The sequence below is a fragment of the Colias eurytheme genome, chromosome 19 (assembly GCF_061535395.1).
Source record: "Colias eurytheme isolate Ceu_HAF_F1 chromosome 19, ilColEury1 Martin Lab GWU primary, whole genome shotgun sequence".
Lineage (NCBI taxonomy): Eukaryota > Metazoa > Arthropoda > Insecta > Lepidoptera > Pieridae > Colias > Colias eurytheme.
In genome coordinates, this window is record NC_142998.1 from 6,026,415 (window position 1) to 6,051,074 (window position 24,660).

General features: G+C 33.8%; 1 protein-coding gene across 3 annotated transcripts; it reads right to left on the reverse strand.

The window, feature by feature from the left end:
- Window positions 1-1,381: 1,381 nt before the first annotated feature.
- On the reverse strand, window positions 1,382-21,098 carry LOC149900202 (uncharacterized). Of its 3 annotated transcripts, none has more exons than XM_090113426.1 (8): window positions 20,789-21,098; window positions 17,453-17,637; window positions 13,688-13,914; window positions 11,769-12,209; window positions 9,473-9,737; window positions 9,291-9,390; window positions 7,800-7,992; window positions 1,382-2,370 (listed from the first exon to the last, which is right to left on the reverse strand). In XM_090113426.1, exons 1-8 carry the CDS (start codon window positions 20,903-20,905, stop codon window positions 1,898-1,900), a joined length of 2,001 nt encoding a protein of 666 aa, XP_089969552.1. In that variant the 5' UTR covers window positions 20,906-21,098; the 3' UTR covers window positions 1,382-1,897. The 3 variants fall into 3 exon arrangements, with proteins under 3 accessions (XP_089969552.1, XP_089969551.1, XP_089969553.1); XM_090113425.1 differs by having other exon boundaries at window positions 7,800-7,995; window positions 20,789-21,097; XM_090113427.1 differs by lacking the exon at window positions 20,789-21,098 and adding an exon at window positions 18,828-19,288 and having other exon boundaries at window positions 7,800-7,995.
- Between the last annotated feature and the right edge of the window lie 3,562 nt (window positions 21,099-24,660).

The following is a 24,660-nucleotide window of genomic DNA, read 5'->3' on the forward strand; positions in this document are numbered from 1 at the left end:
AATACATTGCAAATAATGTAAAATAGACACACATATTAATATAAACTAAATATTACATATATACTTCAAAAATATGTAGGTACATACTAAAAATATTACTAAAATACATATTGTACATACACATATATAATATTAAATAAACATACACATACATATTACAAAATACATACATACTATATACAAGCCATAGTACACAGATGATAAGACATTCAAAAACAATGGTTACAGTTACAGATGTCAGCAAGCAGAAACAGAAAGGTAGGGAAAAAGCTACAGTAAGGAAAGGTAGAGATCTTTTCACAGTGATTTAAAAGAGGAGAGCGTTTTAGCGCGTCTAATACTCTCAACGTTCCAAAGTTGGATAGCACGAACAGTAAAAGAGTTGTTGAAAAAATTGGAATGGTGGATAGGAGTTCATAGTAATAACAGGTTGGAAGAAGGAAGAGAGAGGGAATTGCTAGAGCTTAAGTACTCAAAGTTGTCCTTTAAGTATTGCGGTGCCTTAGGGGTAAATAGAATAGTGTACAGAAGATGCAGCAATTCTTCCGCGACGAATCGAAGCATACCTAGCAAACTTAGGAATGCCATTAATATTGTTGCCGTATGACGAAAGTTTGTAAGAATGTATTTTTTATTTTATTTTCACTACTGTGCTGGCATACAAATTAACGTCTATTAGTGAAAACCACTGAACGGATTTTGAAGATACTTACTTGGCAGTCATTTACCTAACAGATTAATGTTCAACAATCAAACTTGGGTTGAGCGTGTGGCGGGCGCGTACGGTGGCCATACCGACGCGCCGTAAATACATATATTTACATAAATAAATTAATTACATACATATTATACAATAAATTTATTTATTACATACGTACATAAATAAATTTTGACAATCCTTGCATTTTTTTATATTGACCCCCTTTTCGTCTCAATTCACCCATATCGCGGGTAAATAGAAAACGCGCAAATATTGTAATTTATTAAATAAATGACGAGGAAATTAAGTTAGTCTTTCATTGAAAATAGTTTAATACACTTTAACTCACAAGACTCAATTACTGCTACCTTCGGAATTTGCTAAAAACATACTGAAATTTCGATTCAAAAGTTGAAATCCTTTCTATTCACCCCATTTTACGGTACTATTCATTATTATTAGTATTCTGTGACGTTAATTTAGGTGAGTTAGATAAGCAAAGCAAAATTAATGACTTAAGCCATGCCCAAAGTTCTATACTGTTGATATTTCTTTACTGAAATAATGATTTATGAGATGCAATATTTTAAAAGATATTATTTTTCATATATTTTCAGTATATTTGATTGTTCAAAATAATTTTGATTTTTAATTCAAGGTGAAGAAAAATAAAAGCATCAATATATTCTCACGATTTATTTCAAATAACATTGACATTCCAAATACAACGTTCTCGTGTATCGCCACAATACCAAATGTACGCGCGTACACAATACAAACTTATTTGATTAGATTCTTATAACTAAATGTATATAACACTGAAGATCAGAACTTACGCTTAATTGCACCGAAATATAACAAATGCTTAAAATATAACTTACAACTATAAGAAAAGGCTAAAACAAATAGAAAAAAATATGTATTTAATTATTGCAAATAATATATTAATTATGCTCTCGTAATAAATATACAATTTAAAAATTAAAATTGGACAAAATATAAGCTTGGTCAATTCGTTCAATACTTACTCTAAACGCGAATAAATCTTAATAAAACTAGTTACACAATAGGACGAAAACATCGGAACCGTAGCTAACCGAAGGAATAATTCATCGATCTCATATATCATATATTATATATTTCGTGTATAAAATAAAACAAGAATCTATAAAATAATTCATTGAAGACGTTACAAAATTAGATATCGTTGATTGCCCCGTTGACGACGAAACTGTTCACTTCCGAATTATTTCTCCCATCAAAGTCGGACACCTCTTCGACAAGTATATCTTCATTCTTGACGGGAACGAGCGGGAACGCGTCGAGCAGTTCGCCGATCTTGCGGCCGGTGGCGAGTAAGTCCGCGAGGAAGTTAGCGTTCAGTTGCCTGTCTAGTTTCGCTTCTACTTTGACGTGTTCGTAATTTTCCTCCTTGATGATGGGGGCGAGGTAGTCTTTCCCGTCGTCGTAGTCGAAGTGTGTTTTCATGCGTTTCTTGTTTGGTGGCCAGTCCTCGTCGATGGGCAGGTCTACGTAACCCGCCGGTAGCGGGGGTTGTGGGGCCTCGCGGGCTGCCGGGTAGTCGTGGTCCGAGTGCGCGCGGTTGAACGTAATCAGCTCCTCCATGTTGAACTCGCCGTCGTCTATTACGGTCTCGTCGAGCACCATTTCTGTTGGAAAAAGTTTGGTTAGATATTTGGATAGTGAATTGTTACTAGACAATACATATTTGAAAATATGTATGAAAATATATACAGTTGAACCTCGATAACATAAAAACCTCTGTAACTTCACAAAATTCACAAAATAATATGTTCCCTTCCCATCAGAGCCCAAAACCTCTTTAACTTAAAATACGCAACCTCTATAACTTAAATAAATAATCTCTGTATTGGCCCTCAATAACTTAAAAAAATGTTTCCACAACCTCTATTACATAAATTTTTTTGCCAATGAGTCATTTTGAAAGAGTGTCAAAACAAAAGGTTTCGGTATTTATTGCTTTCACGTGTTTACTATGTATTGTTAACGTAAACAATACATTACCTATTGTTTGCTTTATCGAAATTCTTCAAAGTTTTGCGGCGGTTAGCTTTATGACAACGACTTACTTGCATCATAAGTTTTTGATCGTTGCCCTGGAAACATCACTTTACTTACTGTGTGATAAAACTAAATTAAATTAAATTAAATTAAATTAAATTAAAATTTATTTATTTTTCTCATCACAAATGCACAATATATATACATTGTTAATCTATATAATATCTTAACACTAACATTTGTGAGAGACTGGTGCCCGCGAGAAGTATAAAATACTTGTGTTACGGGTCACCAGGCCCCCAAAGCATTAACAATCACATCTATAAGATAAACAATGAGCGTGAGCATGAAATGAGAAAGAATTAATCGTAACTAAAGTTAAATGAAAAATTAAAATAGAAAAAATTACCAATGGACATATTATAAATTATTATAGATGAGGTGAAAGGTTAAAGTGAATTGATATACTAGTATGTGTATAATGTGTGTGTTTGTGTATGCGTGTGTGAGTGTGTGCGTGAGTGTGCGTATGTGCTCGCGTGTATGTGTGAGTGTGTGTTAGTGAGTGATTGACGGTAAGGTGTGGATGGGTTTTTGCGATGGAGTATGTACGTTTCAGTTTCTCCATTTACCGAATGGAATGAATAAAATTTTCTGTTGTTTGATAGTCTAATTTTTTGAGCCATTTACATACCGACGTCTTGCACCTTGATGTACTAAGAGAGTATATTGAGATAGACTTATTGATTCTATTGTATAAAAATGCCCCGAGAAAATAATAACATCTATGTGATAGACATGAATTAAAAGAGTTCTTTTTACAAATAATATCTTTTCTACGCTTTTCCCTATTGAAATTCGGATCATAGTTTATTTGTGCATGTTGCCTTATTACAATAGATAAGATAAAAGTCTGTCTGACAGTTAGTACATCCCAGCGTTTGTATAGTTCGCAAGTAGGATAGCGAAATGGTAAACCAGCTCCTTTTTTTTTTTTTTTTTTATAGTGGGGAAATCTTCTTAGATACCCCCGGCTCCCGGGGATGGAGCCGTGGTTATGTCGGATTCCTACCGACTAAAACCCCACTCTGTTCCATCGCGCTGCTTTGGACGGGACTGCGGGAACGGTTACGACTCTACCGCGTGTCCCGCCCAGCAGATGCCCGTTTCCAGGCCCACCACTAGAACCCCCCTCGCTGGTGGCTGCTGGAACGAAGGCTTACGCCACCAACGCGCAGACAATGGATTTTTCCCCGCTCCATCATCCGCGTTCCCCCGAACCCCCGACCCCATCACCGTCCGGCCGGAGGGTGCACGCCGCAAGGTCCTCCGATGTGTGAAATACACGTCGGGGGACCCTCTGACGCACTTTTATAGAGATTACCTCGCAGCCCCCACCTCACCAGAGGTGGCGGCCCTCGGTCCGGCCCCACGGACCGGATTACGAGTTGGCAGACGGCCGTTTTACAGCGGCCGCCGCCCCACACCTCTCTGCAGGAGTCTCCGCGCGTCATCACAATGACGCGTCGGGATCCCGCCCTCCGCTGCACGGCGTGGCTTGCTAAACCAGCGAGCCCGCCGCGCCGCGACCACTGGCCGCCATCCACCGCCGCATAAAAGCCGGCTCCTCTCTGGCCCACAAACAGGACCTCTGCCGTCGGGTCAGTCGAGGCTTTCCAACCCCAACTGCCGTTCAGCGCCACCTTTGCCTAGTGGACACTGGGTCCGCCAAGCCACGACCTCTGGCCGCCATCCCACGCCGCACACAGCGGCCGCTGGGCCACACCTAGCCCTGGCCGTCGGGCCGGTCGAATCTCCCCGACTCTAAACCAGCCGTTCAGCCCCTCGCTGGTCCAATTTCGCTTCACTCAGAGGGCCATAACTCTGAGCTACTGAGCCCCTCCGCCGCGACAAGGCCTGGACCGTTGGGGGGTGGTAAACCAGCTCCTACTCTGAGTAAGGCTCTTTGTGCTCTTTCAACTTCTATGAGGTGAACCTTGCAAGCGCCTGGCTTAAAATTAGTCCAAAAAGAAAACTAACAACCCTCACCTACGCTGATAAAATAAAAGCTATAGAAGAAGTGAAAAATGGATAGACCCTTGATAACTTAAAACCTCTATAACTTAAAATATTTTGTGTTTCCCTTGGACTTTAACTTATCGAGGTTCTACTGTAATAATAATGGATACAATATGTATGTCTGTTTTTATTTAATGTCCTATACATCATTTAAAAATAATAAGGCTAATAAGACACAATAAACCCATATGCAACTGCACTGATATTAATAAATTAACCATCAAATATAAGAAAAAAAAAATACTAACGCTATAAAGCAAAAGCAAGACCATTTTAATGCACAATTAACAATTATGTTGCATACAACGTTATTAAACACATAAGTGACATAAGAATTCCCAATTTGTTATTTAAAAGGGAGAGTTATTATAAATATTTAATTTTATAGATTATTTATCACGTTTCAGTACTATGCGCTTGATACGCTTATCAGAGCTTATCTTGCTTGTCGACGCTCGTTTAGTTAAAAGATACACTTTTTATGTATGTACTTTAGGCGCCGCTTACCCGCATGTTTTTTGTATTCATAACAAGTGCCAGTTGCCTAATTTCTACATGAATTGATAAACGACCAAGTGCAACGAAACACATGCACTCATGAAAATAAATGTGTACGATGTACGTTGCTTATTTACATTTTGTTATAAAGTAAAATTTTAATTATTAATGTATACTAAATTAATAATACATAATTATAAATAAAAGGCTGTCAACTCAAATATTTTAGCTTGTAATTCTATTCCACTAATTTAAAATTCGTCTAAGGGCCGATTTTTCAATGCTTAACGCTGCGGGCAATTAGAATACGTTTTTAAAATGGTAGTTTTATACATTATTCGACGAATAAGTTTTATCCAAGCATTGAAAAATTGGCCCTAAATATACTTACATAAAAATTTGAATCTATTGAGATGAAATATTCAAAGTAAAATATAAAAAAAAAACTATCACAGTTTTTGAAGTGGTTAGATAAGCGGACGATTCGGTCGAGTGATAGTAACTTTCGTTTATGTAATTGCTGCAACTGTTATCAGTTTTATTACGTAATTGTTTTTCAGACGGTTTACGAAAACTTGCTTTTTAACCTGTGTGGTTTGTTTTTAAATGTCAATAGTCTTGTTTAATGAAACGACTTATCGAAGGATTGTTACTACGGCATGATAAAACCAATCTAGATAGCATATCAAAAACAAGTACAACACCTTTATTTTTAGCCTTTTTATTTTAATTAAATAATGCTTCCAGTTAAAAATCTATTATTCATATGTAATTCTGTAACACATTAAAACAATTTGCCCTCAAAAGAAAGTTTAAATCTGCACAGCTTTGGAAAGTGCTTTTAATGTTTCGCTGCGAATTTCTGCACTCCGAAGTTAAACAGTTACGAATATATTGGACCTCCACTGAAGTCTGCCTTTCACTTTACAGTTGAAAGATCACGGAATAACTCATTGGTCATAGTTTCCATTCTAAATTCAATTCTTGAAATAAGAGCTATTTTTAAAATGAATACCGCTAAAGTTTTTACTTCAAATATTTTTATTGTGTTTATTTTTTGCCTATCTATAAATTTCTGTTTATAATTATTGACACTGAATTATATTATAATATACGATATAATATACAAACTAATTCAGTGTCATTAGATATTGGGTTAAAATAATTTAAATACATACATATATTATACTAATTTATAATTGAGAATAACGGTTGTATATAATATACAATATTTTGCATAATCAAAATAAATACGAATAGTGCAAAAAGTTATTTGTGTGCATATAGATGTCTAAATAATATTATGTATTGGCCATCTAATGCTTAATGACAAAAAGCTTTCAGGCGACTTGATCAATTTTAAGTGATGCTTTTAATTACAAAAGCAAAGAGTATTTTTATTAAAATCCAAAAATATAGGTTACCTATTACCTATTATATTCCTAATAATAATGGAGAAAATGGTAGCAGCATACAGGCTAGAGAGCAACTACGTAGATATGTACAACTTAACAATGAACTAGTTACTAGAAGGTTAATAAACATATAAATAATAATGAAAAACTACACTATTTTTATAAAACATACATTGATGGTACCAACGAAAACGTATATTGTTTTATAACCTTAAAAGGTTACGAATAACTTATTAATTACGATTAGATAACTCGGATCTATAAATAAATTTATTGAGTTAATTATTATCAATATAATACATAATATTGTGTCTGTAACTTACATTTTGGAGAGCGGATGTTTATGAGTTTTGGTTTGTTGGTCGAAACCTTGATTAGCATAATGAATATTTAGATAGGAACCATTAACGAAATATTGCTTTTTTATTCTTACATTGGGGGGCTAGATGGTTCTTAAATTAACCCATACTTCTCTCGGCGTGGACTGTTGGTTATTAAATAACTTTTTCTACTATTTACTATTAATATAATCAGTGATTAGGACCAATCAAAATGGTTCGACACAAGATGAAACCATCGTGAGGAAACTGGCATGCCCAAGAATTAAAATGTTTCACATTTAACATCTTCAATTGTATTCCTAACTCTTTTTATATCACAGTGATTAACTAAAAGTTATTGTTTTAAATATATTTACTTCGTTGTAATTCATTTTGGCGCATCCACACATGCCGCCGGGTTTCAGACCGCCTTGCGGCTGAATGCAGGCCACTCCATACTCTACCACTCCGTATCGAATCCGCAAGCAAACTGCCGCCGTCAACCAAAAGCCGCGCGTGCCGCAGGTAAAAGATGCAAATGGTCGGCGGCACCTCCGCCAGCCATGCCGCCGGCCATGTGTGGATGCGCCATAATAAACATCATAATACCATTGAGTTACCATGTACTACGTACACCTCCTACATCACCTCCTCTCATCACATTCTCGTACACCACCTACGTACGTACTAGTAATACCTCAATGCATAATACCTTTTTTTATATTAAACACAACATAAACTCACTATTGGTAGCGGACAGCAGCGCGCGCGTGATAGCCGGCGAGTTGGCCGGTACTTGCATCTGCGCTTGCCCGTGCCCGTGTCTCTCATGTCTAAGCGACGGCAGCGCCACGAGCGCGACGGAGAGCAGCAGAACTAGCAGACACGTGGCCGGCTGCGCCTTGCCCGGCGCGCCGCCCGTCACGCCCGTCAGCACCTTCTGGAATAGTGGACAATGTTCTAGAATGTTCTAGAATGTGAGGTTAAAAGAGAGGTGCCGTGATGCCACCGGTGGCACACCCCGGACGCTCCATACAAAATTATCGTTTTGACAGTCACACTGTAGAGACTACAAATGTGTGTGTTAACGTTTTATGGTTGGCACATTTGTGACTAGCGTAAAAAAAATTCGCGTTTTTCTGATGAAATACATCCGTAAACAGCACAATACCTAACCATTTTCTACGAAAAACGATAATCACAAATCCAAAATAATAAAATTACTTTAAGTCAATTTGATTAATGTTGTCAATCTTCGTTGCGTATCGTCCTTGCAGAAAAATGCGGACCATTTATTTTTAGGCTGATCGTGCGGGGTGAGGTAAGTGTTTAATTTTGGCGGGAGGCGGAGAGTGTCCGTTCTGTAGCGTTTAGCTACTATTATGTATTATGTGCCGGTGGTGAGGTGGTTTGAGTCACACACCACTGAACATCTTTTGGATTGTTTGATAATGTTTTAGAATGTGTAGTACAAAATAAAGTTTTTGAATAATCTGCACCTACTCTATATTATATGAGTCGTACTTATGAACAAAATCGTTAGAATATTTTGGCATATTTTTTCTCTACATAGTACAGACATACGCTCGTCACTAGTGCACGGATTAAAACAAAATCATCTATTAAAAAATATTTAATGCCCTTTTGTAAATTAAGAAGCGACATTTAGGAACAATCAGATTAAATTTTAGATGAAAATGTTCTTTGCTTACTATTGTATAAGTACATTAATCAATTCACTTCAGTAAACCTTGAAATCGAAACCAATCTCCCGTTTATATAAATTTACGTAAATGAATTCTGAATATTACATCAATGAAATTCAAACTCAGTTGAGGAAGTAGACAAACTGAAATCCAAATTTAACAATAGCGAGACAAAAAGTTTTGCAATCTGACGAAACAAATATAAAGTTTCAATTGACGAACATTTCTATTGAAAGTATGCTCGAGTTAACTCAACGACAACAATCCTTTATTTTTTACGAAATTAGACACAATTATTTCAATAGACCCTTTTATAACAACGCCGCGCCGACGCGACGTGTGAAAAACATATTTTATTTTAACTCAAATAAACTAATTCTAACTTTTACTCCGCCCGCTTCAATTTCTGGTTTGTTATTACTTGTTTTCAAAAAATTAATTAAGTCTACACTGTTAAATTTTTCTGATAAAATGATAAAAAAGAACTATTTTTCGTATGTATCAAGTGTGAATATAAATAAAATTTTACCTGTATTCTTTTAAGTTGCTGCGATAGGGACTGATTCTGTGACTGAAGCAGTTTAATCCTCCTCATTAGGGTCTGGTTTTCGGCCGTGCATTGTTTAACCCTAAAATTAAATTGCGTGTTAAAATACTATATAATAATCTTTTTTTATATATTTTAATAAAAGGAATATGAATAATCCTCACCTATCCTCTAGCCCATCGACATACTCCTTCTTGCGTTTCCTCGAATCCTGCGCGGAAATCTTATTCCTGATCTTGCGGCGTATCCTCTTTAGTTCCCTTTCTTCATGTTTCGTGAGCGGATAACTCGTCGGCAGAGTGATGCCCTCCTTCGCCAACAATCTCCTTTCCTCGGCTGTTAGAACGAGACGGGGATACCCATTCCGACCGTCGCTTATTTGCGTCTCCTTTTGATCTTCGTCATCGCTCCGATCGCTGCCTGAGTCATCTAAGGAAATACATGAGATTTTAACTGTCCTGTCTTAAAGATGCAAAATCCTACACGTTGGAAGTATAAACGTGGTGTTATGATGAAAGTTTTTTGCTGTAGGTCGCAACTGATTAGTCATTCTTACTTGGAAAAAATGCAAAATATGTTTATGACCTTATCAACATTTTTTTATCCATCAAGCGTTATTTAATTGGCCGTTTTATTACGGGACAGTACCTATTTACGGTTATTAAATTTTTGTATGTGATTTAAGCACAAATTAACTGTTTAACAGATGCGTAATTTACAACACATCTGTCTTTCATTTCATATACTTTTCATTAAATGCGAAATAAGCAAGCGAATAATTGACAGGATTTTGATTCAATTTATAAAATACCTAAATGAACTGCATAATATCGCTAATATCTGAAATCAACACCGTGTAACGAAAACAAGACTAAAGAAAGCAATTAACATTGATATAATTCGCTAACCTAGTTAGATAAAATAACTTCAAGGCCTAAATGTATCAAGCTATATCTAGAAAATGTTATTTCACCCACATAATAAATCATAATAATGCGTAAAGAAATGGGTAAGTAGTAAGTACTAAGTATGTATTAAATTTATATTTCTTCGAAAGATTGTAAAGAAATGAGACAAGAGATAACTTACTTATGAAAGATATTAGATAAGTTAACGACATAAATATAACAAATAGCCAAGTTCATAGAAAGTCTGCTTTTATACAAAAAGTCCAAATGAGAACAAAAACATTATTCACGACTGAGATATTTTTTAACTTTTATGAGAAATCGGTCCGAAGAGTTGTAAAATAATGTTTTCATATAATTTAGTTGGAAAATTTAGATATTACATAATTTGTTAGCAAACGGATAACGGATTACCTGCCATCCAGTCTTTATTTGTAACTATTTATTTTAACAACTAGCTAGTAGCTGGCATATATTTTATTTTATTACCTTCTTCGTCGTCAATCGACGTAATTTGATCATAGCAATTAGATGTAAAACTGGTTTTATAAGACATTTAAACTTGAAATGAAACAATGGAAGTGTTTTACGCTTTCTTAACATCGGCCATCAACTTTTTAATTTCAAACCGACAATTTATGACTCCATTCACCACTTTGCGCAATATGTATCAAATACTAGCTTATCGCTCGCGTGGAGATCTAGTTTTACGAGTTTTGTGATGGGACCCTAAATATTTTTTAGATTACATGTCATATTTAGTTTTATAGCAAAGCATTTGCTTTATAAAATATGAGAAATGTTTAAAGTACATATAGAAAAAATCGCACCGGCAAGGCGAAAGTCGCGGGTTCGTATCCCGCCTCGTGATGGATTTTTTTTATTCTTTAAAAAAATTCATATCTTTGATATGTCGCTCTATTAATCCTTTTTTATCCAATCATAGTCTCATTATAACAGCGTTACGTTAGAAAGATTAGCGCGGACAAGCAGAAAGAAGACGAGCAAAGCGACGAGGAAGGTCGGAAAAATTAAAAACATGGCTTAGGAACATGTAAATAACAAAAACAATTTCACCATAGTTTTGGTTAGTAACTCACGTCGCATCAATTTTATTTAATCGTTTAGGTAAAGATATGCTAATCTTTTTTACAAACTAACGAATAAATTTAACAAGTATGGCCTTGACGTAAGGTAATATTCTATGCGAGTGCAATGACCCATCAACATAACGGCACAATAAATGGGCAGCACATAGATAAAACAATTGACACCAATGAGCGGGAACGCATACAGATTGGCTTGCCCAAATTACTGATTTATTATTAATAAACCCCATTTCGTAAACATAAAGATGCTATGAGTAACTGAGAATAGATATGGAGGAAAGTAATTTTTTGACACTAACTACACATTTCACTTTCACACAAACAGCTTGAACTATTAATAGGTACTTTAGCACTATGAAATCCTGGAAAAGCTGGAAAATCTACCACACTATCCATCCAATATTAAGAAACAATATTAATAATGTAAAAAAAGTTGAACTCACCGTTGTTAGGATCATATTCACAATCGCTCCTCGCATCCTTGAAGTCTTGCAATTTGCTCTGCGACAGCAAGTTGGCGGCCGCGATCTTGATATTCGAGGCATTCTTCAAATCCGCGGCATTTATTATCTTGATCGACTTCAAATCCTTCATGTCCTTTATCGTCACTGGCAATAATATCGACCTGGGGTTGCCAGCCATGGGAGCAACTCGTATAACTCTCCTTTGTGGTGCTACCGATTCAACTGGTTTGGAATACACTTTAGTTTGGGGGTTTATGACTTGTACGTTGGCAACTTTGAGGGGTTTCTGGGGTTGCGCTTTAACAACTAGCTGTGGCTTTTGCACTGACGTGGCGGGAATCTTGATCGTCGGTTTGAGGACTTTCGGTTGTACTGCAACTTGTGGGGTGTTGGACATGCGCCGTTTTCTAGCTACTTTTCCTAAAACAATGTCAAGATGCTTTTAATTATAGAAGAAAGATTTAGTTTGGGGGCCTATATATGTTGAGGAAAGTATGGTTTGATAGAATTTCATTTACCTAAAATTATACTGTTTCCTTATGTACGAATATTGTTGTTTGTCGAGATGGTTATGATAGATGCAACCCCAATCTCCAAGACAATAGCTTTTTTCGAATTAGCCACAGGAAGAAAAAGTAACAGATAGGAGGTACGATGCTATCAATTATTAGAACTATCTGTAGCAAACCATATTTAATATTTATAATCGGTTTTATTTTTATTTTAAAAGTTTATTTGATAAACCTCTCAAGCAAGCGCTAATATCCTAATATTAAAATTGATGTAATAAATATTAGTTTTATTGTTATTTTATTAAATGTTACAGTGTGTAAACGATACGGCTGATAGTACAGGCAGTTAATTAAACAGCGCTCATCAGATAGTCTAGACTCTAGGCCATCATGAAACAGGCTGATTTAACCAGTTTTCTGTGGCATATGTATACATTTTCATAGTCACGTACTTTGTTGTATGTGCACGTGTTTAATAACATAACCTATTCACGCTGTGTAATAACATCAAAACCTTCTACGGATATCTTTATCATAACTTAGCGTCGCGATATCTTTCAGAGGCCAAAATACAATAAAGATAATTCTGCTTACTAATAAATTTATCTTTTGGCATTTAGATATTTATTAAATTGTTACTGTTTTCCGGTTGCTATACAGGTAGGAAACATAGATATATAAAAAAATATTAATACATATATAATATAAATTTCTAAAAGACATTAGCAATATGCGATATCGAATTCATAAAACATGATTTATTGACTTATTGTGTTCATTGCTTGGTAAATACTAACACTAATTGTGTAACAAGATAATTTATTTTACATTAACAATAAAGTTAATTAATAAAGATCGTCCATGTACTATTTTCAATTAATTCTCGTCAGTTAATTAATACATTTACGTAATTCTTAGCATTAAAATATCTGTATTGAAACGCTACAGTAGTCAGCCAACATACATTGCAAATATTTTAATACTATTACCATATGCCAATAACAACGTGGTGTATTGTATAGAGTCTGAGTCACTAATGGTTGCATCAGACACTACCGACCAATGGAAAACGAACAAATATATTTTGCAGTAGCAGCCTTCACGGTTTAGTCATGACGACAAACCCCGTAATAATTATGTTATTGTTTTATCACGACTATTATGTGTAAGGTTTTACTTATATCGCTAGTATTAAGGATATAGGAGAGAAATTTCCCTATGTGATGACAAAATTAAGTCTCAAAAACACATTTTGACCTACTTAACACAAAACAAAGGGCATATATAACTTTAATCGAAATTAAAGACAAACAACATAAAAACATGTACATATTACGAAATAACTAAACCAAGGCTTGTAAGCTATAAACACTTGTACAAACTAACCTGGACTATGGAATGTATTGTCGTTGATGAAGCTTGGTACCACATTCTGTTCGAAGTCCAATATATCGAAGGCATCTTGGTCCGTGGAACTGTTGGAGGCGTCACTAGTGTTTTGTATGATCACATCTTGAGCGTTGCCGGGACTCATGGGCTCGAGGTTCGCTGAATTAACATCTTCGTCGCATGAATTCTGAATGAGAAACGGCGATAGTTGTTGTTCGAAGTCGCTAAAACAAAAGTATTTACCTATTTAAAAATTACGCTGGACATTAAACTAAGACAGACCTACATATTTAGGGCAATAAGTTAAGATCGAAAAAATGTGATATGTATGTTAGTTTACTTTCGCTTTTATTAATTTTCAATATTCAATGTTACCTCTACTAAGCACATTTTTAGTAGGTACATAAAATCTTTACAAAGTAATTCCTTGAAAACATAATATCGATATCGCAAAGCATGGATATCAATAATGAACTATGAACACGTAAATTGTTAATTTAATACGCTCGATATCAATGTTATTTCTTCGATGCACAATTTTCACTCTCGCTCGTATTTTGACATTTCCCTTTTCGTCAAGGTGAGTTGCATGCTTGTAAGAACACCATAAGTAACAGTTGACTTGCCCAGGAAGCGAGTCCATATACGACAATGCGAAGGCAAACAATAAGGAAGAAAATTGGTAAAAGCTATAGGTAAAAATTATATCGAAATTAAATAGTATAAAAGAGCTATAATAAAAACGAGAATAAAACTCGTTTTTCAAATATCTAACTTACGTACATTTACATAACTAACATAAAATATAGCGTATTCGATAATGCCCAAAAAAGAAAACTGGTTTAAAACCTGTTGATTTTCGGCGGGAATGAGTATAAGATGTGCTCTTAGAAAGTGATATCAAGCCTTGAACCTGATTATTTAAGAATATTTTAAATTTTATGTATATCACATACAGTGTCATCATCTAAACTCCCTGTATTACTATCATTATTGGGGCAATTATAGAAAAATATCGATAAATTCATCCACAATCATTATAACTCAACAACAAAATTATAATATCAAGGTGAAGAAAGAATATTATATTGTAACAAAGATAGAGAAGATATGACTAGCAAGTTGATACGTATAGGTATTTCAAGATAACATAGTGACCTCGATGTCATATCGATTGTTGCAATAGCGACACTTTATTTATATGTAATGTAAGTTCTTTAATTCAGAGACTTGATTATTTCAAAATATATGCATAAGATTGTAGTATGAAATTGCAAAGCGAGAATAATTTGAACCGGACCGTATAAAATTAAATATTTCTATGAGAATGTTTACCATATACGGGTTGTCTCTACGTTAATTTAAACGCTTAAAATTCTAATCAAAGTAGGACATACTATTCAGGTTTCAATACGTATTCTAATTGATATTACTAATGACTTTTCTACTTAGAAGTGATTGCATGATTAGTTGCGTTTTTTAATCATGAGATTATTTGATGTCGCTTAGTAATAATAAAGATTTAAATAGGTATAATTTAATTATTGTTATTAATTACATAGTCCTAAATGAGTTCAAAAATATTCTAAGGTGCAATTATACAGTTGTTTTTAAAGTTATGGGTAACTAGCTTTCCGCCCGCGGCTTCGCCCGCGTTTTCAAAGAAAAACCCGTTCCCGTAGGATTTCCGGGATAAAACCTATCCTATGTCCTTTCTCGGGTATCAAAAAATCTCTAAGTATACCAAATTTCATGCAAATTGGTTCAGTAGTTAAGGCGTGATTGAGTAACAGACAGACAGACAGAGTTACTTTCGCATTTATAATATTAGTATGGATAGTATGGATTAGATCAAGCTAAACATTTTTCGGCATACGTAATTAAGTAGGTACCTAGCATCATTTTAACTTGAGAATGCTTATAAAAAAATAATAATATATTATATACATTAAGGCTATAGACCTGCCCAGCACTTGGTTTGAATACCGTTAGTTCAAGTGATTCATCGTCATGCATACCGACAGGTGTGATTAGAATTCTAACTTCTTTCTGAATAGAAATGTTTAATTTATGTTAAGAAATAAGAAAAATAATGCAAACAAATGCAATCAATTTACATATAAATTCGGCGTTCCCACGGTACACTTTAATTTAATAGAATATACGAATTAAATCTCCACAAGATTCTAATTTCTAATAATAAAAATTAAAAAGTATGAAACGTCCAAAGAGGCATTATTTTTTTTTATTTGTCTAGTAACTTATAATACTATCTCGATGTAATTTACTTGTTAGGCAGGTAAATTCATATAAAACCAAGCCTTACATTAATCCAGAACATAATTTATCTATAAACAAAATGTTTTAATAGATCCAACAACATGATTAAGTTACCAGCATCCAACATTCGCATGCTCTATACATTTATTCTTTACGTAGGTACTTTTGGGGGCGCTGGTACCTACTGATTACGCTTTGAAAGTGGTTCACTGCATTGTGTAATATGATGATATCGTTTAAATTTTAAACATCATGATATTATCTAATAGTTTTTTTATAATTTTAGGTACATATTTATTTTTTATTTTATTATAAAATTTTAAAGAATATAAACATTATTAAAAAATTACTAAGTATGTATTAATTTATTGAGCTTAATGTGTAGGTACTTTGATAAATTTTTCTATTTGTACTTAATACGCATAAAAAATTCGTTAATCGTCGAAGTCAAACATCGTGAATAATTAACTTGGAAAATTCTCACTATATAAGATTTGCATACCATTTTACATAATAAGCAAGCTTAGATCTAAAGGTCAAGCAGTAAGGTTGAGTTTAATGATAACTTACATCACTGGGCAATTTATCATCTTAGAAAATGTTTACTTTTTAATGTGACACGATTGAACAGTGTATAAAGTGCAAATTGACACATGCCAGTGCAGTTTTAATGCTGTTATTGAGATAATAAGTGTGTCATAGTAACAAAGTTGGTAACAATTGTTTGGTAATTTTTATTTGAATGCATGTAGGAAGCTTAATCATATGTGACGCTCCATATTATCAACGAAATATGACCCATTTCACAATGGGTTTTAAATGGTGCATTCATTTGGCCACAGATAAATAATAACCATCAGCTATTTAAGCTTGTTTAGTTTGTTATACTTGCTATAGACTATAATGCATTTAGCAAATGTTGTATTTAAAATGATTACTCAATCAATCATTTCTATGTCATAATATAACATGAAGAACCAAATAACTAAGTCAGCATTCCAAGATTAAGCATTAATTTTTGCTTAATCAGCCAATTATTTATATGAAATAAGCGAAAGTTTTCAAATGTGTGTTTACATCACATGTCATCATCTTTATTGTACACAATATGCAATAAATTATAATTACTTCTTCTCTATGTGTAATTTATATTATTTTTTCAAACATAACCATTTAAAAAGCTCCTCTCACCTTGCCTCCTGTCACTTTTCCTAAATATCCATACTATATCTAGGCTAATATTATAAAGCTGAAGAGTTTTGTTTGTTTGTTTGAACACACTTATCTCGGGAACCACTGGTCCGATTTGAAAAGTTCTTTAGGTATTAGATAGCCCATTTATCAATGAAGGCTGTAGGCTATATATCATCACGCTGACCAACAGAAGCGGAGCTACGCGGTTGAAACCGCGTAGCACAACTAGTAATGTATAAAACAGACCACCAAATAATACTAATATGTAATAATTACGTATAAACTCACAATTCCGTTTGATCAGTGGACACGCCACTATCTGAACTGGAACTACTAAGTCCTTCTGGCTGCGATACATTGTCAGGGCACAGGTTAAAGTCCGGCATAGACTCCCCGAGGAAGTCCAACGAGCCCTGCTCTAGAGAGAATATATTCTCTAGAAGATCATCAGTTGACGTCTGCCAGGAGTCAGACTGTAAAGAATGGTATTATGAATTAAAACTGAAACGAATTGGACATAATATCTAGTGATGGTTAATTATTCAACATATTGCTCCATTTTTAAAGATTATGGGCATTACGGTGATGTTTATAAATTTTTTTTTTGCTTTAAGAATACCAGGGATATACAGACATATAACCTAATACGAGATAATTCGTCATATGCTTTGAGAGAACTTAATGGTATTTATAAACTCATTGTAAAGATCAGTTATGCAAAATTATTATTTAAAATAAATTGTATCTTCTACACTATAATATATGTAGAAAATTTCATAATAGTGCAGCGGTTTAAACTAAGTATTATGTGGCCATATTTGTGTCCATCAATCTTTGTGTATAATATCAAAATAAGAAGATAACATCAACATTAGTGAAAACACTGAAAAAAGCAACTGATTGTTAGTTGTTACATATTATTAACTCATCCCATTAAACAAACTCATATTCATACAGGTAAAAACTATTATTCATAATGATCTGATATAATTAAATTTATCATACATTACTAATTAAGATTCACTGCAATTAGTAAATGATGTAATTTATCACAATACAATGATCTTCTTAATTATGTTTTCTTGTTACAAAAATAAAACGAAATTATCAGATTTATACTTATTTTATGTAAATTATTTCCTGTATAATAAAGATATATTTAGAAAAATAATATATGTAAAAGAAAGAAATAATAAAATATGTTTTAAAAGTATATGGTTGCTTTTTATTAAAAAGCGAAGCAGTTTCAGAGCACCTTTTACTTAGTTACATGAAATTTACTTTCATTTCATACTTTTACTTTGAGATATAAAGTGAAAGGTGATGCATTTTATGCATAATTTAATAAGGTTATTTTAACTTGCTTCCCCTTTTCTACAATTTTTATTAACAATTGAATATATAAATTAACCAAGAAAACCCTCAACAACACATTTACCCCATAAGTCACATAAATAGCTAAAAGTGGTTTATAAAATTAAGTGCAGATAATGTTTAAACTGGTTTGATGCAGACAAATGTTTGTCATTATATAATTCCTATTAGATCTGTAAAAAAGTCTGACTATTGTTTTGTAAAATTTAATTTAAATATAAACAAGATTAGTCCTCAACTATCTATAAACTCCAAGAGTTATATTGAATAATAGAAATAAGTGAATTACCTCAAACAATGATAAAAGGTCTAGTTTCTTATCCATTTTGAAGGATAAATTTGCATGGATATTACATCAACACATTAAATCCAACGAAACTAAACAAACCACACAGATATTCTACAAGATAGTCTTCACTAGTTATGTTCACTAGAAATGATAACTTAATATATTTTCTGTTATGAAACTGAAAAACACTGTTGAATATCCAGCTGACATATGGCTAAGAGAGCGACCGCATGGTGCCTAGCTGGCAAGCAAGCCGTGAGCACTATAACTTGTTTACGTGTTGCGTTACGCCGGGTTCTCGCACATATAATTTCGCGCTTCTACCGCGACACTGACGGGGTAAATCCGTTTTCCGTACTGCGGCACGTTAAATACCTACTAATTAGATAAGGAAAAACGTAGAGACTCAATAAATGGTACCGGCGCGCGGGCCACGTCCGATCCAATAACAAAATGAACGGATAACGGTAAAAGTAGGGGCATAGTCTCACGAAAGCTGTTCTACGGCTTACGCCCGTCCAAAATTCATTGCTTAACTGCGCGTCTAATAATTCGCTCGCTTCCTTTCACAATTTACACTACACGTTTCACTATTATCTGACGCTCGGTGTTCACTGAACAAACGAGTCATGATATGTTATCAATAAACGACTGGGGTTGACTTTAGAAACGTGCGGCACGAATTTCGGCGCGATTTTAATTTTTATCGATCGATAATGATGCCCCGAAACATACATTAGCGGCTTTTCGTGCGGAAACGTGTAATTACAGAGAAATCTTTTTTTTAATTTTTGAGATTATGTTCAAAATTGTTTGAGTTACATTGACAAAACTACAAGAATTGTGTTTGAAAGAGATAACAAATGTCTTAATGTACATATTAAAAACCATAGTTCATTCAAAAGCATGTTGCTGAGGGGACAACAATTCATACGGGTTATTGGCGAGCATATGATTGTTTGGGGCAATATGGGTATGTTCATAAAAAAGTTAATCACTCAGACCCAGACAACCCATTTGTTGCCTCTGACCCTTTTGAGTCTCAGTGGCATGTTGTAAAAAGATTTTTTAAAAAAGATAACTATAACCACCCAGCAAACTTCGGTGATAATATTATAGAATATGTGGAGATGATGGGTGGAAATAAATAAAATGGATCCATTCATTGCCATTGTAAATTGTATCAAACATGTATACAAGATTTGAAAAATAATTATTTAAAAAAAATGTTTTTATTGTATGTATATTGCACACAAATTGTTAATCACAGAACCGAATCTGTCCACCCCGATTCCACGTGGTACTTGTCTGTCATACACTAGAGTGTATTAAAAAAGTCGGAGGCGCGGAGGAGCGTGGCGCCCGCGTGTGCTGAGGAGCAGGCAGAGTCAAGCGAGCTGGAGTGGCTGAGGCTGGTCGCCAAAGGCGACCAAAAAGCCGAAGCTACGAAGGCGAGTGAAGACTCCTGCCTGCAACGAGGTACAGGGGGGCAAGCGCCACGTTCTGCAGCGCCGGAGCAGTCAAGAATCCATAATCTTCGTTATATTTCTAACTACATCACTACATATTATAAAACAAAGTCACTTTCTCTATCCCTATGTCCCTTTGTATGTTTAAATCTTTCAAACTACGCAACGGATTTTGATGCGGTTTTTTTTAATAGATAAAGTGATTCAAGAGGAAGGTTTTAGTGTATAATTTATTAGGTTTAAGTCAAAGCGGGCGAAGCCGCGGGCGGTAAGCTAGTATAAATATAATCTCAAAAAAAATTAAAAAAAAATAGAAGGGGGGGTTTCCTCACCCCCCCACTTTATAGGGGGTCTCCCCTTACCTCCCCCCTCCCTTTCCCTCCCCTCCCCCCCCTTAATTCGTGCCGCAAATTTCTAAAGAAATACCAACGACTGCGACATTGCTGATTCCTGAAAATAGTGTAAGTTATCAAATCAATGGCAATTACCAACCATATTCTGCTGAAAGCTATCCATTTTGTGATAGTCAAATGTTCCTGTATTTACTTCTTGGTCATTCCTGGAGAGATATTCCAAGAAATTATTCATATCTTCGTTAACGAGCGTCATGATTTCGACGTTTCCATTTCATTATGATTTTTGTATAAAATTGTTTTAATTTAGCACTACTTATTATCCTTAATAAATGTAGATTATAAATCACTGATTTTTAGCACCATTTATTAGAAAAACATTACTCCGAAGTAAATAAAACGCTATAAAAACATGACAGTTCAAGACAGCTTCCAACGTGGAAATAATGACGTCACGAAAATCGGGCACTGTCGCGGTCGGACACATAGCTCAATGTTATTGGTGCGTTCATGTTACAACTCAATTTATATCAATGCCATCTATGAGGAATCATGGAAAACTTTTGACAACCAAAACGTTTCATTTTACGGTCTTTGCGCATTCACTCTCTCACACTTACAAAAAATAAAGTAACTGAATCGAATTTAAATTCTTTACATAACATGACCTGTTAATTATGTAAATAAAAAAAAATATTGTTCAAATATGTTAAATAAGAAATGAAGAGAAAAAGAATATTTTATAACCACATGTAGGAATTATTTCCTGCAACTACTCAGAGCATAATATTTATTTTTGGTTGCTAGCTTTTTTAAGTAGGAGAATTTTAATTCCTATATCATTATTCTTCATCATTGCCTGATTCTGCTCATAGAATTTATATTTGCTCTAAATACCTATGTATTTAAATTTATAATAAGTTATATCCCACATAAAAGAAAATACTACATTTTTTGTATTAGTAATGTGTAGGTACCTAATTTTATGTGCGCGGTAGAATTTTTATTTAGCATGTAGGGTAAACCGCCCAATTATTGGCACTTTAAGCAGCTATTTCACAAAACCGGTGAAATTTGCATCTACAATTATGTTTTAATTAAGAAAAAAACATTTATACTGGTATTCTAATCTATAGAGAATATTATAAAGTATGTACTTTTCAATTTTAAATTAAAACGCTTTATTTAATATAGTGAACCTTTAAAAGAAAAACCTAAAATACCAGTTGCTGGCATAGTCAAACCTTTTATTGGCAGTGATTGTTACCTATTATTGTCACTATTCAAGATTGAAAAATATTTACTAGATCTTAAGTAGGGCTTTCAAAGTGTGTATTATGACATTTTAAAGTTAATTTGTACCATTCATAAATTAACAGAAATTAATTTTGAAATAAACAAAATAAAAGACTTTGTTCAACGAAATGTCACATTTATTTGTAGAGGAACATATTATTTCAGTTGGAACGCTTATTTTTAAATATGGTTTTAGACAACCAAAAAACTTACTTAAATAAAACATAGAACAATTTCAGCTTACGATTATCTTACATTTTATTAAATCGCAGCTCTGGTTGAATGAGATCATAAGTAATTTTTAAGTTTCAATTAACATTTTTGTGTGCCACCCAATTGTTGGCATACCACAATTATAACTAAAAGTTGGCGGTTAAATTTTAAAATAATGTTTAAAAAAAGGCAGTTCATACATTCAATAATAAGACAAAATGAAAATGCATAAGAAAAACACAACGGAATTGCAATTTCTTTTAAGTTCATGATAGCTCTTACCTGAGTAAAAAACGAATATTTTGAATATTTTTGCCACATAAGTCCCGGCTTGTCAAACAGATGGTTTCCGATGAAATATTATTCCTTTATAAGTATAATTACAACTTGTGGAAGGACTCATACGTCTCCAGAGCAACTGAACAGTGACGAATGCACTGGTGATGTGAAAATCACCTGAGTGGCGACAAGGTCACGCACGCTTACGACTTCTAGTGTCTTGTTATTTAGATTTCTATGTTCATAACGGAATGGGAAAAAGAGGTAAGATGTGAAAAGAGGTGGTAAAGACAAAGCTATCCGTGAATATGGGACTAAGATATGGGAGCGTGCTCCTGAGCGGCGTGTTTCAAGTTTCAAGTACAGACAGGCCAATAAAAACGATTTTTTTTTCATAAATATCTTCATAATTTTATCTCAGCTCCTCGGAAACACGGCTGGTGGCAGAATATTCCAGGGCTTACAAGCCCGTGGAAGAAACTAAGAAAGTAAAGAAAGTGTAAAGAAAGTGAAAAAATAGATTAATCACCAGTAAACCGGTAAAAATTAATAAATTCAACGTTACATGTTCACAATACATTACACAATCTATATTGTGTAGTTGAGTACGAGCAAGTTGTGGGGTTAGGTACCTAATTTAAGTATTAGTTAAGTGCAAATTTGAAAAATATAAGTAAATTATTAAAAAAAAAAATATCCTTTGAACGCTGAGAAAAGTCTATTTTTGCATTTTTTGCTTAATAAAAGGCAAAAAATATTATGTATAAGTAATTCTACCTAAATCAGAAATCACTTTTCAGGTTTTGGAAGAAAGTTCGATGTATGGAGAGTTATATATTATATTCTCTGCGCAATATAATTTGTTTACTTGTATGTCGTAAAATATATACAACATACTGCATACAGTATATCTTTCGTATCAAAATAAACATATTCAATGGCACAATTTAATATAATATTGTCGTTATTAATCCTGTCTCATGATTAAGAAGCATGAGTTTTATATTGAAACTAAATATTTCTTTAAGCGTATTCAGGCCGCGATTCGCAACACGTTATATATAACATAAAACCGCCCTTAATACGATATACTATCCATGTTTCAGGATCATTTTACTACAAAATAAGAAATCTGGGGTTGGCTTGCTTTCCAAAGGTTAAAAGACCCTCTTTTGCTATGCGTTTCGAATACGAATGAGCTGGATAATGGAATTGTACAAATAATAATTTGGCTGTAAGAAATAATATGTGCCATATTATATTGAATATATATAGTATACATTCTATTTTAGATATAAATACTAAACAACACTAGATGATGAAGGTGGAAGATCTTCCTGTTATAATGTCCCTTTAATTTGCCCATAATTAAGCCCTTAATTAGCCAAACAGGTAACATATTATAATACCTACTTTTGGTAGCACTAGCTAAGCCACAGTAACTAATTTATCTGATTTTTTTTCCAATTTTTGCAACGTTTTCTGTAAATACTTATTACTTTGCTTCTAATTGTCGATGTTATATGTTTATAAATAAAGACATTCCTCGATAAATGGACTATCTAACACAAACGAATAAATAATTTTACCATAGTCTATCCTAAAATTAAAATATTCGGCAGTTATAATATTTGCATAAAAATTTATTTGATTTACAACTTGTGTATCAACATTGGAAAAACACTGCAATGGTAGAAGGTACCATTGTATTTATTTATACATACTTAGGCGGATTGATTGTTTCATCGTTTTAGCGTTCCTTATGTTTCGGTGCCGAAAAATATTATGATAATCGTGTAATGTACTTAATTATTCTAAGATAGAACCAGCAAGTAGGTACCTATGTCCTGTTTGTTTTAGATAATAATTTCAAGATAGTAATTAATATTAACAATTCACGGGTTTGATACCTGATCCTGTAATGTGTACCAGCTGATCACTATAAAAACTAGGTCATCTGCGTGATATCCATACTCTGGGAACATTAACCTTAATTTGTATTATCTATTAACTACTATGCAGTAAATTAATTTTAATCCCAGTTAATAATTTAATAATGATTTTGTTGTATGAAAAATAATTACCTATATTACCTATGCAAAACTTTTTTTAACGTCTAAGTACCTACAACTTAGTGCCTAAAAATATTTATAATTTACATGTACATAGTTGGCAACGTAAGAACTGCATGAATGATTTACTTACAAGGAAAATTCAAAACAT